At 40.2% G+C, this 17,069-nt stretch overlaps 1 protein-coding gene across 1 annotated transcript; it reads left to right on the forward strand.

Annotated features, from left to right (window-relative positions):
• Positions 1–5,644: 5,644 nt before the first annotated feature.
• On the forward strand, positions 5,645–15,074 carry LOC115374326 (C-type lectin domain family 12 member B-like). The gene is made up of 9 exons (XM_030073183.1): positions 5,645–5,708; positions 5,821–5,898; positions 7,444–7,557; positions 7,763–8,074; positions 8,186–8,355; positions 8,489–8,607; positions 8,682–8,767; positions 12,261–12,355; positions 14,952–15,074. The coding sequence occupies exons 1-9, from the start codon at positions 5,645–5,647 to the stop codon at positions 15,072–15,074; spliced, it is 1,161 nt and encodes a 386-aa protein (XP_029929043.1).
• The last annotated feature ends 1,995 nt before the right edge of the window (positions 15,075–17,069 follow it).

The raw sequence follows: 17,069 nt of genomic DNA on the forward strand, positions 1-17,069 counted from the left end.
TGAGTCTACTTATGATAGTTCCTACAGCTACTGGATTGGCTTGAGAAGAACAAGTGGGGTCTGGAAGTGGCTCGATGGAAGTGATCTGACTGAAAGGTAAGACACATTTCTAAACACCATGAGTCATAAAATCTGTCAACAGTTTTCTAACCATCATGTCCTTCCATCAGCTACTGGATATATGAACCTTATTACAACGTGGACTGTGCAGTTTCTGTCCAGTGGAGGTCACCTAAAGGATGGATAGCTCGGAACTGTGCTTACAAATACCGATGGATCTGTGAAATGAAGGCTTTGTCTGTTTAGACATTTCTGAGTGTGTTGTGATTATTGAATCCAGCTGGAGAGAAATCAGCTGGATTGGTCATATTCATGAACAAAACATGGAGAATTTCATTTAAAATGTCTTGGTTTTCTTTGCATAATCATTTACTGTAAAAGAGCATTTTATTGCAGAGCTGTACTTGAAATACTGTCATTCACATCATTTCCAACACAAGCAGCATCAACCAACATTGTTTGAAGCAGTTTGTATTCTAATGACAATGTTTATTTTGTTTATTTAGTGAAGTGTCTTTTCCTGTGATCACATCACTGTTACCATGTTAAAATGTAATCTGTAACCTCCCAACCTGATCACTGTGTTCAACATCTCTGGAAGTAAACCTGCTGAATTCTTAACCATATTCTATGTGTGTATGAGTTTATTTCTATTGTAATTAAATTTTTACCTCCATTTGCCAAACGTTCCTCTCTGGCCTTGTTTGCAGCAAAACAATGATTTTTTTTTCTTATCCTGCTCATAAATAAAGCCTAACATATGTGTTAGGTTTCTCCAGGTGTTGGAGGGCTGTGTGTAGGGTGATGCTGATGGCGTCTTCAGTTGACCTGTTCGCTCGGTAAGCAAACTGGAGCTGGTCCAGGGTGACAGGGATGGTGCACTTAATATGAGACAGGATCACCCCCTCAAAGCATTTTGAGATCAGCGGAGTGAGTGCAATTGGCTTGTAGTCACTCAGACTACTCGCTGTCAATATCCTTCTTGATATAGCAGCATATGTGTCATATATTACATTTCCATTTGGGATATTATAATACAAAGAGCTGACATTAGCACAGAAAGGGATATCATAATGTATGGAGAGGGGTATTATAGCAGGGCTGCAGTGCATAAAGTATCCGCCCCTTTACACCTCCTGGTCACATGTCATTACATGTCATTTGGCTTGGTTAAACTCTGACTGGTTAGGACTGTCACCGAGCAGAAAACAAGGCCTTCCTGTCTCCTCATCAGCTCATTAGATGCAAAGTGGTGAGTGTGGTGAGTTCAAAGAAACACTTCAGCTCAGCAGTGAGGACAGTGCAGCCTGGGAGTGTTTGTGTTTCCTGCACACCAACACACACACACACACACACACACACACTGAACTACACACTGGCACAAGCTTGCATAACAAAATGCAAACATAAAATATACATGAATATAGAATAAAAGTGGCTACATGATTGTAATGATACACATGAGCAGATATATGATTGTTAAGGATGAGTGCATAATTTCCCTCTGAGTTTGCTCCATTTTTGGCATTTAAATCATAGTTGGGGCGTTACACTTCTCTGCCCTGCGCTTGTTAAGCAAGCTGCAGTTTTTTACCTTTTCTCACTGCAACTTGTGAGCAGCACCAAACTCTTCAACGTCTGAAACAAATTCTAGGTTATGATGAGAGAGAGGAGCGAGACCTTCATCAGGCAAAAATGGAGGACATGTAGTGACAAAGTTTAACCACTTTAGAGAAACCTCGGAAATGAGCTTAGCTGCTTCACCTGAACAGGACTGACAAAACCTCAAAGCACAAGTTAAAAATAACTGAGCAGTTTCTGTGAAAAATAACACACTGGCACGCTCTCAACATAAAGAATTAACTTGCAAGCCTCCTATCAGACTGTTGGCGATCCCTCTGATATGAGCAGGATGAACAGAAAATCAAACGTGCAGGCCGTTCTTTTCAAAAATCCTAATGTTTATCTGTCTGCAGGTAAGACGCTCTCTACACCTAATCTGCACAAGTTCTCATCTTGAACACAAAACCAGATGATTTACCACTAATTTGACTGATTCTGTGATGCAAATGTTTCTGTGTTTGAATAATTAAGTGTCCAAAGTACAACAAATACTACTACCATTATTATTTTATTATGTTGCTGGTGTATTTACCCTGTACATTGTTCTGATGTTCAGTTTTTTATCATGTATGATTTGTCAGAGACAATTGAGGAAGGGGAGGACTCTGTTCATGCAGTGGAACACACTGCTGACAAAAATCCAGACTTTTCAGGTAAATTTTGAAATCAACATGATTATGATCATGATTATGATTATATAAAAAAGATGATGTTTGGGGTAAAGTACAGAGAATGTGTGTTTAATGTGAAAAAACAAAAAATATTCACAATGAAAGTGTTTTCTATCAGCTGTTCAGGTGATCTGACTGGACTCTTTGTCTCTACTAGATGAGAAGACTCCCTCCTTCTCTCCGTCTTTTCCACTGGTATCGGTGTGTTGGCTGATATTCTTAGTCATCATGGCCCTTCGTTTCTACTGTGAGTATTGACTCAACATTTATTCTGTCACATAAACAGGACATATTGTCCTAATTCATATTTAGATGCAGGACTGTCAGCTTTACAGTTGGTCTGTAAAAAAAAGTGAGTTTGGACTCGTAGCATCAAAAGTTATAATAACTTTTTTATGAAGGCCAGTTGAACTGAAATGATTTGTAATACCATGTTCCACAGTGACAATACAACAGATTCTTATTTTGTGGCTGATTTGACAGCAGAGACGTTTCTGTGTCCTTCTCTGCAGTTACCTCGCTCATTTCTGACAATATGGCCAAGCTGAGAGAAAACCAGACAGCTGCATCGGCAGCCAATCAGAACTTACTGTGCCTCAGCTCAGCCAATGACAGCTTGAGGAGGGTTCTCAGCGATCAGATGGTCCTCATTGGTGACCTGAGACAAAACAACAGCATCCTGACTTCAGAAAGTCAGCAGCTGCAGATGGAGAAGAGCGCCTTAGAGAGACAAGTGGAGAAGCTGAGGAGAGAGAGGACTGAGCTCAGCTTGACTCGGACACAGAGGATCCTTGATGCCTACTGCCCCAAAACAGGAGACAAGGAGGGTAATCTGAAAACCACTACAGCATGGTCACAAAAATGATATTATGATTATAGTTATAATAATGAAATCACAAATCAATAATCATGTTTGTTGATTTGTCTCTCTTATTTCTCTCAGAGAGACGGTGTAATCCTTGTCAGGAGGGCTGGCTTCTCTCCCCGTCCATGTCCAGCTGTTATCTGGTTGTACACAGGACATATAGTGACTGGAAAACCTGGGAAGAAGCTGGAGAAGACTGCAGGCAGAGGAATGCAGATTTGGTTGTGATAGAAAATGGACAGGAGCAGGTAAAGGGAACATGACAGGAACAGAGAGGAGCATCGATGTCACAAACTGAGCTTGAAACAGTAAAAATAGACAATGTGTCCAATTTAATGTGGTACTGAAACATTTCTGGTTATTCATCAGGAATTCATCTGTAAAATCAATGAAAGGAGTTACTACAGCTACTGGATTGGCTTGAGAAGAACAAGTGGGGTCTGGAAGTGGGTTGATGGAAGTGATCTGACTGAAAGGTAAGACACATTTCTAAACACCATGACTCATAAAATCTGTCAACAGTTTTCTAACCATCATGTTCTTCCATCAGCTACTGGATTAACTGACCTTCTGACAACAAGGACTGTGCAGCTTCTGTCAAGCGGAGCCCATCTGAGGGATGGAGAGCTGAAGACTGTACTTACAAATACAGATGGATCTGTGAAATGAAGGCTTTGTCTGTTTAGACATTGCTGAGTGTGTTGTGATTATTGAATCCACTTGTAGAGAAATCAGCTGGATTGCTCATATTCATGAACAAAACATGGAGAGTTTCAGTTAATTTCTTTTTCTTTGCATAATCATTTACTGTTAAAGAGCATTTTATTGCAGAGCTGTACTTGAAATACTGTCATTCACATCATTTCCAACACAAGCGGCATCAAACAACATTGTTTGAAGCAGTTTGTATTCTAAGTGTGTTTTCCTGTGATCACATCACTGTTACCATGTTAAAATGTAATCTGTAAACTTCCAACCTGATCACTGTCTTCAACATCTCTGCAAGTAAACTTGCTGAATTCTTAACCATATTCTGTGTGTGCATGAGTTTATTGTATTTTATTTTATTTTGTAACTCAAATTACCACTTGAAGATTTAAAATGAGCTTTACTCAAGTTAGAAATGATCTCATCAGACAGGATCCTGTAACATATATTATCCACAAAATACAAGAATAATACCAGAATAATAAGCCACAGCAGCTACATGACACTTTGAATGATGTTTTTATGCTTGTTCCTCATTTGTTACCAAGTTCGGATAAAAATTAACGTCTGTCACACATCAGCCTAATATTATATCAATTAAAATTATTTCACTTGATACTCACAAAAACTACAGTGGTTTATATGTATCCTTTATTATAGGTCAGAGTCCCAAATGCAAGTCTTGAGTTTAATGTTGTGTTGATTTTTGTCAGTCTGATAATTGAAAATGATCTTTGAGAAGTGAACGCTCTTCAAAACCAGTTCCAGAAACAAATTGACTCTATGCACAGAACACCACATCAGGAGAGTGAAAAGAACACACACTGAAGAGAAAATATATTTTTTAAACAGAAACTTTACTATAATATCTTACCTTACCATATGATAATAAACAAAATCTCAGTGAGGATTCCCAAGCCCTCTTCCCATATTCTATAGGTGTACTGTTGAAAGTATTGGTGGTTCCATTAAAGTAAGGCAGTGTTGGGATTTTGACCTCAGTACCTCCCTCTGGTGGCCGCCTCTCCACACTGCAGCAGATAGTGACAGATCACAGCAGCTCAGCTCTCGGAAGATTTGATGAAAAGGTAGACATATCCAACACCGCACCATTTCACAGTTAGCTGCACTTTTTATGTATAATAAATCAGTAACTGTTGATTTTGGGAGACAGACAATATCACTGGTCTTTTTTTGTTTGGCAGCACACTGACACGTTTAATTTATATGTTTAATTATTCATTATTTAACATCATTTCTTTATGTAAAGGAAGTGTCCCAAAGTTTCCCCACTGCTGAGTGGAGGGGTCAAACTCTCCAAATATTTTCTTAGTCTGTCTTTTAGTTTATTAGTGTTTTTGGATGAAAATGGTCAAATGTAAAGGTCATGAAAAAGGGCATAAAAGGTACAGCTGCAGGTATTTTATCACTGACAGCTGCTCAAAATCCCTGCTGCTGCATCACTGACTCGGTGCAGCCACCAGTGCAACGTGACTGACAGTTTCAGCCTCTAGAGGGCAGTGCAGCAAACATTTTCTCTCATTTTGTGATTTAAAACACAATAACAAGTTGGTTTGTCTGAGGCTGATGGAGTGAGCAGAGGAAACACCTGCCTCCTCCTGCAAGGCAGGAACTTGTTTTTTTTTACACCGTGTGACTTTTCCGAGCAGAAGCCACACAGCTTCTGGACAGACAGAGAAGCTGTTGAGTCTGAGTGATGGAGGGAGAGCTTAATTATGCTTCCATTGTTTTCAAAGCCAACAAGCCCTCCGCATCCAAAGGTAAGAGTCATTTTTGACATTTAGCAGATCACAAAGAGTGAGCCCACTCTTAACACGAATATCTTATTTCATGTAACTGCAATAGAATATTGTCTTATTGTCTACCTGTCAGCTAAACGTGAGGAGGAAACTGTGTACGATGACGTGAAGGTTCAGGGCCACACAGCAGATCTAAATACAGACACACAAGGTGAGTTTATGTAAAGGAATTTATTCAGTAATCCAAATTCATTCCTTTTTTCCAAATAGAATAATAATATTACTACTACTATTACTGCAAGTACAACTACTGTTGCTACTACCCCAACTACAACTGCTGCTATTATTACTATTTTTGGTAGTTATGCTACTGCAGCTACCACTTCTACTGCTACTACTGCCACTCTTACTACAGTTGTACTAATACTCCTACTACTGTTACAAGTCCTACTACTGTAATTGTTAGCATTTTTCAAGATGCAAAGAGTTTTTCTGTCACAATCTACAAGGTGAAACCAAATGCTGGACGCAGACTCAGAGCTGAAGTGATAAAAAAGGAGTTTTTCAGTGATGCTATGGCACGGGAAAAAACACTTGGTTCGATTCCAAACATGAGAACAAAAGTAATCTTGAACACAAAGTTCAGGACAAGAAAAAACAGGGAGAAAAACTAGTGACACGACCACGGCCAGGACATTTTCAGACTCGTATTGAGCAGCTGGTCATCAGAGTCAGAGACAGGCTCTTTTCATTGTGTGTTCAGCTGATGATGCTGAGTGCCCAGTTCTACTTCTGCTTATTGCAAACAAACCACAAACATGAAATGCATCACTTCCTGAGTAGCAGGGGGGCGATCACACCCTGAGCGCTGGTAACAGGCAATGGAAAAGCTATATGATCAGTGTCAGTGTTAGGAAGGTCACTTTTGAAATGTAACATGTTGCAGATTACTGGTTACCCTGTTAAAAATGTAATACGTAACATAACTATTTTAATTACTTCATCAAAGTAATGCAACTTATTACATTTAAATACTTTTTGATCACTTTTCTAACAAATGATTTAATTTGGTAACTAAAGATGCAAAGTCCAGAAAACACCTTCAGATACAGAAGAAAAAACACAAGCAAATTAAGAAACTTCTTCATCTTCACTTTCTGCCACTGATCTGGGACTGGGTCAGTCTGGCAGCAGGCTGAGGAGGTCAGTTCAGATGGTCTTTTCCGGGGTTTCATCCACCAGCTCCTCCTGGGGTCCCACGGCGTTCCCAGGCTAGTTGGGACACATAACCCCCCAACTCCAATTTGTACCGACTGTCCCAACATACCTGCATAGCAAAAAGATACAAAGCAACAGAATGAAAATTATATACCACATGTAAGCTTTTTGCCCCAATGATTATATTTGGATGTAACCCGTTTTGTAATCAGTTACATTAAAAACTGTAATTTTAGAACATGTTCCTCTCAGTAACTGTAACTGATTACAATTACACTTATTTGGGAATTTAATTGCATGTTACTAGTTACATGTAACTAGTTACTCTGCTTACATGTGACTAGTTCCTCCCCAACACTGACCACTGTTGTGTTATATGAGTCAGCGAGTCCCAAGTGGTAACAGGTTGGTAGTTTAAAATCAGCCCCCCCAGCCCCACATCATTCCCTTCTCTCTGCATAATGAACTGCCAAGTAATAAGAAATGCCTTAAAAATATCCTGAAGCTGTTTCTGTTCACTGATGTTTGCCACCAACAGGATTTTTAGGCGAGAAGCCAGTGAGAGGACGTCACGGTGTTCAGCTGGTGGCGTGCTGTTTGGGGAGTCTTTGTGTTATCTTGGTCGCGACCATCATAACGCTCTGTTTCTACTGTAAGAATACACACACATGATAAAAGAAGGGGGTCTCTGAGTTAATTTAAACAGTGATTTAATAAGAAAAGCCAAACTTCCAGGAATTAAAGTGAACCTGCAGTAAACTAAAGTAGATCAGGGGGTTTGATGTTTAATGAGAATTAGCAGCGACTGACAAAATACACCAATGTTAGACTTTATTTTTCTGATTTTTATGTTGCAGTTTCTGCCGCAAGAAATGACAGTGATGCACAGGTGGTCCAACAGTTGAAAGAAAACAACCTGACCAGCATCATCAACAACCTCAGCTCAGAAATCACTGACTTAAAGAAGAACAGCAGAGATCAGACGGTCCTCATTGGTGACCTGAGACAAAACAACAGCATCCTGACTTCAGAAAGTCAGCAGCTGCAGATGGAGAAGAGCGCCTTAGAGAGACAAGTGAAGAAGCTGAGGAGAGAGAGGACTGAGCTCAGCTTGACTCGGACACAGAGGATCCTTGATGCCTACTGCCCCAAAACAGGAGACAAGGAAGGTAATCTGAAAACCACTTCATCATGGTCACACAAATGATTTTATGATTATAGTGATAGTGCTGAAATCACAAATCAATAATTGAGTTTGATTTGTCTCATATTTCTCTCAGAGAGACGGTGTAATCCTTGTCAGGAGGGCTGGCTTCTCTCCCCGTCCAAGTCCAGCTGTTATCTGGTTGTAACAACTAATAATTACGGCAAGAAAACCTGGGAAGAAGCAAGAGAAGACTGCAGGCAGAGGAATGCAGATTTAGTTGTGATAGAAAATGGACAGGAGCAGGTAAAGGGAACATGACAGGAACAGAGAGGAGCGTCGATGTCACAAACTGAGCTTGAAACAGTAAACAAAGAGTCCAAAAGTCGCAATGTTTCCATTTGAATGTGGTACTGAAACATCTCTGATTATTCACCAGGAATTCATCCGTGAAACCAGCCTTAGGTCCAGTAACAGTACTTTGTACCGCTTCTGGATTGGCTTGAGAAGAACAAGTGGGGTCTGGAAGTGGGTCGATGGAAGTGATCTGACTGAAAGGTAAGACACATTTCTAAACACCATGAGTCATAAAATCTGTCAACAGTTTTCTAACCATCATGTTCTTCCATCAGCTACTGGATCAACCAACCTTTAGACAACACGGACTGTGCAGTTTCTGTCCAGTGGAGCTCACCTGAGGGATGGAGAGCTAAGGACTGTGCTGACAAATATCGATGGATCTGTGAAATGAAGGCTTTGTCTGTTCAGACATTGCTGAGTGTGTTGTGATTATTGAATCCAGCTGTAGAGAAATCAGCTGGATTGCTCATACTCATGAGCAAAACATGGAGAATTTCAGTTAAAATGGCTCAGTTTTCTTTGTATAATCATTTACTGTAAAAGAGCATTTTATTGCAGAGCTGTATTTGAAATACTGTCATTCACATCATTTTCAACACAAGCAGCATCAACCAACATTGTTTGAAGCAGTTTCTATTCTAATGACAATGTTTATTTTGTTTATTTAGTGAAGAAGTGTCTTTTCCTGTGATCACATCACTGTCACCATGTTAAAATGTAATCTGTAACCTCCCAACCTGATCACTGTGTTCAACATCTCTGCAAGTAAACCTGATGAATTCTTAACCATATTTTATGTGTGTATGAGTTTATTTTTACTGTACTTAAATTTTTACCACAAATTGCCAAACATTCCTCTCTGGCCACAGTAATCATTTAAAATAAGGCATAAGAAAGAAGGCTGCTTACATGAAGGCACACTTTTGGATTTTTGTTGAATGAAACAACAGGAGAGGTAAATGTTTCTTGCTCCAGGGTGTTAGCCAGTGTCATGAGCACCTTGCCATTGTGCCATGTGTAACTCCCCTGGGTGAGTGCTGTTTTACACCCTGACAGGATGTGGATATTATAAAAGAAAAGATATAAAAAAAGAAAAGAAAGAAAGATATTACAAGAGATATTACAAGAAGTTAGCGGAACCACTGTGGGGCTTAACGCAGCATGCTACTTCTGCCTGGGGTCCGTTTCACGAAGCAGGTTCAGCAAACTCTCGGCATAATCGCATGCGCGGTCTTCTAACCATCTCCCGACGAATATTTAATTCTGTGCGCAGTAACACTGCACCTTCATCCACGGGATCGTTGTCGAAAGGACATGTCATGTTCGTGAAAAAAAGTCGCCACCTAACTACTAATGGACTTCTAATAAAGGCCTACTGACTGTTTTTAGTATTATTATCATTATTATCATTATTATTATTATTATTAATGTTTTTTTTTTTTTTTTAAATAACAGACGGCAGAACTAATATGCCACGTCAAAACTCGCCAGCTGACTGAATGAATGAGGAAGTTAAATACGGTGTGTGGCTGAAAGAGGGTGGACACAGAGAGAAACTCGAGGTTTCATGAGAAAAACCTGGTCCCGACCAGGTTAGTTTCATGGAGTCTGTTACTGCGGTAACTGACCGAGAGCTTAAGTTACCTCCCTCTGTGAAACAGACTAGAGTTACCCCTCTGTCTCTGCTTTGAGTTACCTCCCTTTGTGAAATGGAAAACTCAGAGTTTCCCTCATTTCAGGGTTAACAGACTCAGAGTTTTCACTAAACCTGCTTTGTGAAACGGACCCCTGGACAACACTGAGTTAGCTAGTGGTTAGCATTAGCGTTAACACATAAATAATGATTAACTTAATGTTATTTCAGTCACAATTTAGTCTAGCCCATGAGGTTATTCTGGCTGAAACTGATGTTATATTGCATACTAACCACCTTACCTGATATGAAGTGTGCGCTGCAAACACAGGCGTTTTTTGATGATATTTTCGGTCCAATCCTTTCGTTTAATCGCGTTCAACCACCGCTGTCTACGATTTTTTTTGAGTTGCAGCTGCTGGTATTTGATAAAAATTTAAGTTTGCATTTTTAGTTTTTCGGTTTTGGCACCCAAAAACACAGCAGGATGACATTCTTCGTACAGTGTGTACAGTGCTTGCCTCCAGCTTCAGTTTGTTTTGCCTCCAGCTAGCGTCGTGACGTCACAGTGACGTGACGTCACGGCCGGAGCGCCGCAGGGGCTGATGGGAGAAATCGCCATATTGTGCGGCCACTTGTTGTTCGTTGTTGCGCACCGAGAAGTTACCGTCATGGGAAGAACCTGTTATGTGGTCGGATGTAATGTATTTTATTGAGCTTAAAATTATATTCAGGCCATATAAGAATGATATCAGGGCATGTCAATTTATAGCGTAATCTTTTTATTGAAAAGTAGGCTATATCAAATAAAATGAGTGGCGTCAATTGACTCACGTAACTTCTAAAATAAATAAATAAATATTGCACAAGCCTGCACTCTTAACATGAACATAAAACAACTGCAAACAATTGCAACTACAATTTGCAAACAAACAAAAAAAAAAATACACAAAAAAAAACACATCTGGACTGGCTCATACCATTTTAATAATGCGGCGTGCTGACAACTTGAAATCAAAACTTAAAAAAGAAAAAAAAAAAACTAACTAAAAAACATGTTGATCTGAACATGTTTCTGGCTTGGGACATATTAGCCTACTTTTTACGCATTTTCGCTGCAGTGAACTGTGCAGCAGCTGAATTAAAATCAAAAGTCTCAAGTGTCTCTCCACAACTTGAAATACGCATCAGTCTTGTGACCTTGTTCTCCCCCAGGCGACTTCGCTGTGCTGTTTTGATCCGGTTCTGCAGAGAAAAACCTCTCTCTGCTGGTACACTGGAGACAGGGATCATGCAGGCTTTTTTTTTTTTTTTTTTTTTTTTTTTTTTTTAAATAAAATGACGTGGAAATTGACTGTTTTAATAAAATTCAAACTGTGCTTAGAGGAAATATTTTCACCAGACATTTTGACCGGAGTGGTTAAAAATTATCAGACTTCGGCAGATGTTACCAGTCAAAGTCCGGGAATTACCGGATAACGGAAACCCAGGGACTAATATACTATGGTTAAATGTTGTGTAGTAGCCTAATAATGTATGTCTCACTAATCACAGGTAGGTAAGCAAGATGATACACACCTTTGTGCGAACGACGCTGTTTTCACAGCTCGGTGGTTTGCAGACCTCCAAATCATGGACCCAGCCGTTTGTGAATTGTACATGGGCTTCCATGGATTTTTAATTCCGAAATTCATCCTCTGTATATGCCGGGGATCGGCAACAAAATATGCTCTCTGCTTGTGCAACAGATGCATCAGCTGTCCACTTGCGTCCTGATCTCGTGGTGATGATTACATGTCTGACTTGTTCATCCTGGGAGTCTCTGTATGTCATTAAGACTCTGCACTTTGTTACCTTGAATTCCTCCACCGCAGATGACAAGGGGGGTTGGGGCTGTCCTGATCTTATTTAGAGGCCTACTGATGCAACATGTAAAGGGATTCCCAGACACTTTCGGAGGTACTTACTCATCATTCTTTCCACTCCTTCTATACACGTGAAAGAGACTTCATACACTGTCAACAGCCACATGAGTCCATGTTGGTAAAGCCATGCTTATTTGCTTCTCTGTACTGATGATGTTGTTCGGTTACCGAATTGTGAAACCATTTTCCAAGGCACTTTATCGGATTCTCCTCAGTTGATGAAATCACTTCTCCTTGCACTTGGTGCTTGAACCTGTTTGTCAGTTTCCCTTTTCGGATCATCATGTTCTCAGATTTCTTGGGCTTAAACTTCATTCTGGCCCACGTTGCCATGTGGTCCAGAACTGTTAGCACCCATCTCGCCTCCACATGGGTCATGGTCATCACAGTGAGATCATCCATGGAACCTCTTGTTGGGGGCTGTTGAATGCCCAATTCCATCACTGGTCCTCAGGCTTCTTTCCCAGCAGCTTTTATGAGGAGGTTCATTCCCATGACAAAGAGGATGGGAGAGAATCTGCATCCGGTTACAATTCCCTTGACCATGATGGCCAAACTTGCAAAGATACATATATTTCTGACGTTTCGGTGTGTCATGGAATTATTTATTGCTCAGTGTTGGTTAATTCAAAGGACGTGTGGAAAGCCCCCCCCCCCCCCCCCTCCTCATCAGCTCATTAGATACAAAGTGGTGAGTGTGATGAGTTCAAAGAAAGACTTCAACTCAGCAGTGAGGACAGTGCAGCCTGGGAGAGTTTCTGTTTCCTGCACACCAACACACACACACTGAACAACAGACTGGCACAAGTTCGCATAACAAAATGCAAATACAGAATATACATGAATATAGAATAAAAGTGGCTACATGATTTTAATGATACACATAAGAAGATATACGATTGTTAAGGATGAGTGCATAATTTGAGTTCGCTCCATTTTTGGCATTAAAATCATAGTTGGGGCGTTACACTTCTCTGCACTATGCTTGTTAAGCAAACTGCAGTTTTTCACTTTTCTCACTGCGACTTGTGAGCAGCACCAAACCCTTAAACGTCTGGAACAAATTCTAGGTTATGATGAGAGAGAGAAGAAAGACCTTCATCAGGCAAAAAAGGAGGACATGTAGTGACAAGGTTTAAACACTTTAGAGAAACCTCGGAAATGAGCTCAGCTGCTTCACCTGAGCAGGACTGACAAAACCTCAAAGCACAAGTTAAAAATAACTGAGCAGTTTCCGTGAAAAATAACACACTGGCACACTCTCAACATAAAGAATTAACTTGCAAGCCTCCTATCAGACTGTTGGCGATCCCTCTGATGTGAGCAGGATGAACAGAAAACCAAACGCGCAGGCCGTTCTTTTCAAAAATCCTAATGTTTATCTGTCTGCAGGTAAGATGCTCTCTACACCTAATCTGCACAAGTTCTCATCTTGAACACAAAACCACATGATTTACCACTAATCTGACTTCTGTAATGCAAACGTTTCTATGTTTGAATAATGAAGTTACCAAAGTACAAAATATACTACTACCATTATTATTTTATTATGTTGCTGGTGAATTTTCCCTGTACATTGTTCTGATGTTGAGTTTTTTTATCATGTATGATTTATCAGAGACAATTGAGGAAGGGGAGGACTCTGTTCATGCAGTGGAACGCACTGCTGACAAAAATCCAGACTTTTCAGGTAAATTTTGAAATCCAGATGATTATGATTATGATTATGATTTGATGAAAAAGATGACATCTGGGATAAAGGTAAGAGTTGAACACAATATGTAGTATTTTTTCAAAAGATGTGTGTTTAATGCGAAAAAACAAATATGACACATGAAAGTGTTTTCTATCAGCTGTTCAGGTGATCTGACTGGACTCTTTGTCTCTGCTAGATGAGAAGACTCCCTCCTTCTCTCCGTCTTTTCCACTGGTATCGGTGTGCTGGCTGATATTCTTAGTCATCATGGCCCTTCGTTTCTACTGTGAGTATTGACTCAACATTTATTCTGTCACATAAACAGGACATATTGTCCTAATTCATATTTAGATGTAGTCCTGTCAGCTTTACAGTTGGTCTGTAAAATAAAGTGAGGTTGGATTCGGAGCATTAAAAGTTATAATAACTTTTACATGAAGGCCAGTTGAACTGAAATGATTTGTAATACCATGTTCCACAGTGACAGTGCAACAGATTCTTATTTTGTGGCTGATTTGACAACCGAGATGTTTCTGTGTCCTTCTCTGCAGTTACCTTGCTCATTTCTGACAATATGGCCAAGCTGAGAGAAAACCAGACAGCTGCAGCGGCAGCCAATCAGAATTTACTGTGCCTCAGCTCAGCCAATGACAGCTTGAGGAGGATTCTCAGCAATCAGATGGTCCTCATTGGTCACCTGAGACAAAACAACAGCATCCTGACTTCAGAAAGTCAGCAGCTGCAGATGGAGAAGAGCGCCTTAGAGAGACAAGTGGAGAAGCTGAGGAGAGAGAGGACTGAGCTCAGCTTGACTCGGACACAGAGGATCCTTGATGCCTACTGCCCCAAAACAGGAGACAAGGAAGGTAATCTGAAAACCACTTCAGCATGGTCACAAAAATTATTTTATGATTATAGTGATAATACTGAAATCACAAATCAAAAATCATGTTTGTTGATTTGTCTCTCTTATTTTTCTCAGAGAGACGGTGTAATCCTTGTCAGGAGGGCTGGCTTCTCTCCCCGTCCAAGTCCAGCTGTTATCTGGTTGTAAGAACGAATAATTTTAATGAATGGAAAACCTGGGAAGAAGCTGGAGAAGACTGCAGGCAGAGGAATGCAGATTTGGTTGTTATAGGAAATCAACAAGAGCAGGTAAAGGGAACATGACAGGAACAGAGAGGAGCGTCGATGTCACAAACTGAGTTTGAAACAGTAAAAAAAGAGTTCAAAAGTCACAATGTGTCCATTTGAATGTGGTACTGAAACATTTCTGGTTATTCATCAGGAATTCATCCGTGGAATCAGTCATGAGGATGGTGACAGTAGTTTGTATGGCTACTGGATTGGCTTGAGAAGAACAAGTGGGGTCTGGAAGTGGGTTGATGGAAGTGATCTGACTGAAAGGTAAGACACATTTCTAAACACCATGAGTCATAAAATCTGTCAACAGTTTTCTAACCATCATGTTCTTCCATCAGCTACTGGATATACAAACCTTATGACAACAAGGGCTGTGCACTTTCTGTCCAGGGGGTCTCACCTAAGGGATGGATAGCTTGGAACTGTGCTGACAAAAACCGATGGATCTGTGAAATGAAGGCTTTGTCTGTTCAGACACTGCTGAGTGTGTTTTGATGACTGACTCCACCTGTAGAGAAATCAGCTGGATTGCTCTTAATCATGAACAAATCATGGAGAGTTTCAGTTAAAATTGCTTTAATATCTTTGTATAATTATTTCTGCATTTTTTTACGCAATTTACACAATCATTTAAGCAGTTTGTATTCTAATGACAATGTTTGTTTTGTTGATTTAGTGAAGAAGTGTCTTTTCCTGTGATCACATCACTGTTACCACGTTAAAATGTAATCTGTAACCTCCCAACCTGATCACTGTGTTCAACATCTCTGCAAGTAAACCTGCTGAAATCTTAACCATATTCTATGTGTGCATGAGTTTATTTATTTATTTATTTATTTTTACCTCAAATTGCCACTTGAAGATTTAACATGAACTTTAATCACGTAGGAAAGGATCTCATCAGACAGGATCCTGTAACATATATTATCCACAAAATACAAGAATAATACCAGCATAATAAGCCACAGCTGCTGCATGACACTTTGAATGATATTTTTATGCTCGTTTCTTATTTGCTGTGAAGTTCGTTTGACGCTGCTGGTACCACATCTAAAACACCTGATATAACACCTGATATAACGTCTATCACACATTGGCCTAATATTATGTCAGTTAAAATTTTCTCACTTGACACATTTAATTTCTGTATTTAATTATTCATTATTTAACATCATTTCTTTATGAAAAGGAAGTGTCCCAAAGTTTCCCCTCCGCTGAGTGGAGGGGTCAAACTCTCCAAAGATTTTCTTAGTCTGACTTTTAGTGTCTTAGTGTTTTTGGATGAAAATGGCCAAATGTAAAGGTCATGAATAAGGGCATACAAGGTACAGCCACAGGTATTTTATCACTGACAGCTGCTCAAAATCCCTGCTGCTGCATCACTGACTCGGTGCAGCCACCAGTGCAATGTGACTGACAGTTTCAGCCTGTAGAGGGCAGTGCAGCAAACAGTTCCTCTCCTTATGTGATTGAAAACACACAATAAAAAGTTGGTTTGGCTTGCCAACAGCATGAGGAGCGCTCACAGGAGCAGGGATGAAGCTGACCCACCTCTGTTCTCCATGAGCCTCTTAAAGTCTCCATGAAATGACCTCACATGACCTCCACTTCCTGTAAAGCAGAGCATCTCATATAGTGACAACACCCTGTACTAGTGGCTGGAAAGTGTGAGTGATCCTTCCCTGCACCATGTCCCGCCCAAACCTCCTGTTTCAACAGGAAATACATCAAATCAAGACAGTAAGAGTCCACTCATGGGCTCTTTAAAGGTCCAGGTGATCTCTCACATTGATTGGACAAATTGTGAAACTGAGTCCTAGAGTCCTCCGTCTGCACGTCTTTTATTTACAATATGTCTTGTATTTTGCAGCTGTACTTCCCTGCTGGTAAATTCAAACTGCTTTACTTTTGAACAGTGTGAAATGTGTTAGATGTGTAAAAGGCCTGGGACTGAAACAGGCCCTCCTGTCACATCTCCATCCTCCCTTCAGCACCTTCTGTCTCAGACATTACTTTAGGGTGGATTGGCCACCCAACTCTTATTTATTTTATTTAATTTACTTATTAATTTCAGCATTTGGTCTCAGTGCCTCACAAAAAAAAATCCTTTTTCAGTGGAGACCTAAGAGAGCAGCACACACACACACACACACACACACACACACACACACACACACACACACACACACACACACACACACACACACACACACACACGCACACACACACACACACACACACACACACCCTTCATACTGGTGCA

This window comes from Myripristis murdjan, chromosome 16, assembly GCF_902150065.1.
Source record: "Myripristis murdjan chromosome 16, fMyrMur1.1, whole genome shotgun sequence".
NCBI lineage: Eukaryota > Metazoa > Chordata > Actinopteri > Holocentriformes > Holocentridae > Myripristis > Myripristis murdjan.

What these genes read in the sequence shown, in the direction of transcription:
- LOC115374326 (XM_030073183.1), top strand. Translation starts at nt 5,645, where the DNA reads ATGGAGGGAGAGCTTAATTATGCTTCCATTGTTTTCAAAGCCAACAAG. An exon ending in TCTAAATACAGACACACAAG is followed by an intron (nt 5,899 to 7,443) that starts GTGAGTTTATGT and finishes TGCCACCAACAG; the next exon opens with GATTTTTAGGCGAGAAGCCA. An exon ending in GGGATGGAGAGCTAAGGACT is followed by an intron (nt 8,768 to 12,260) that starts GTGCTGACAAAT and finishes TCATGTTCTCAG; the next exon opens with ATTTCTTGGGCTTAAACTTC.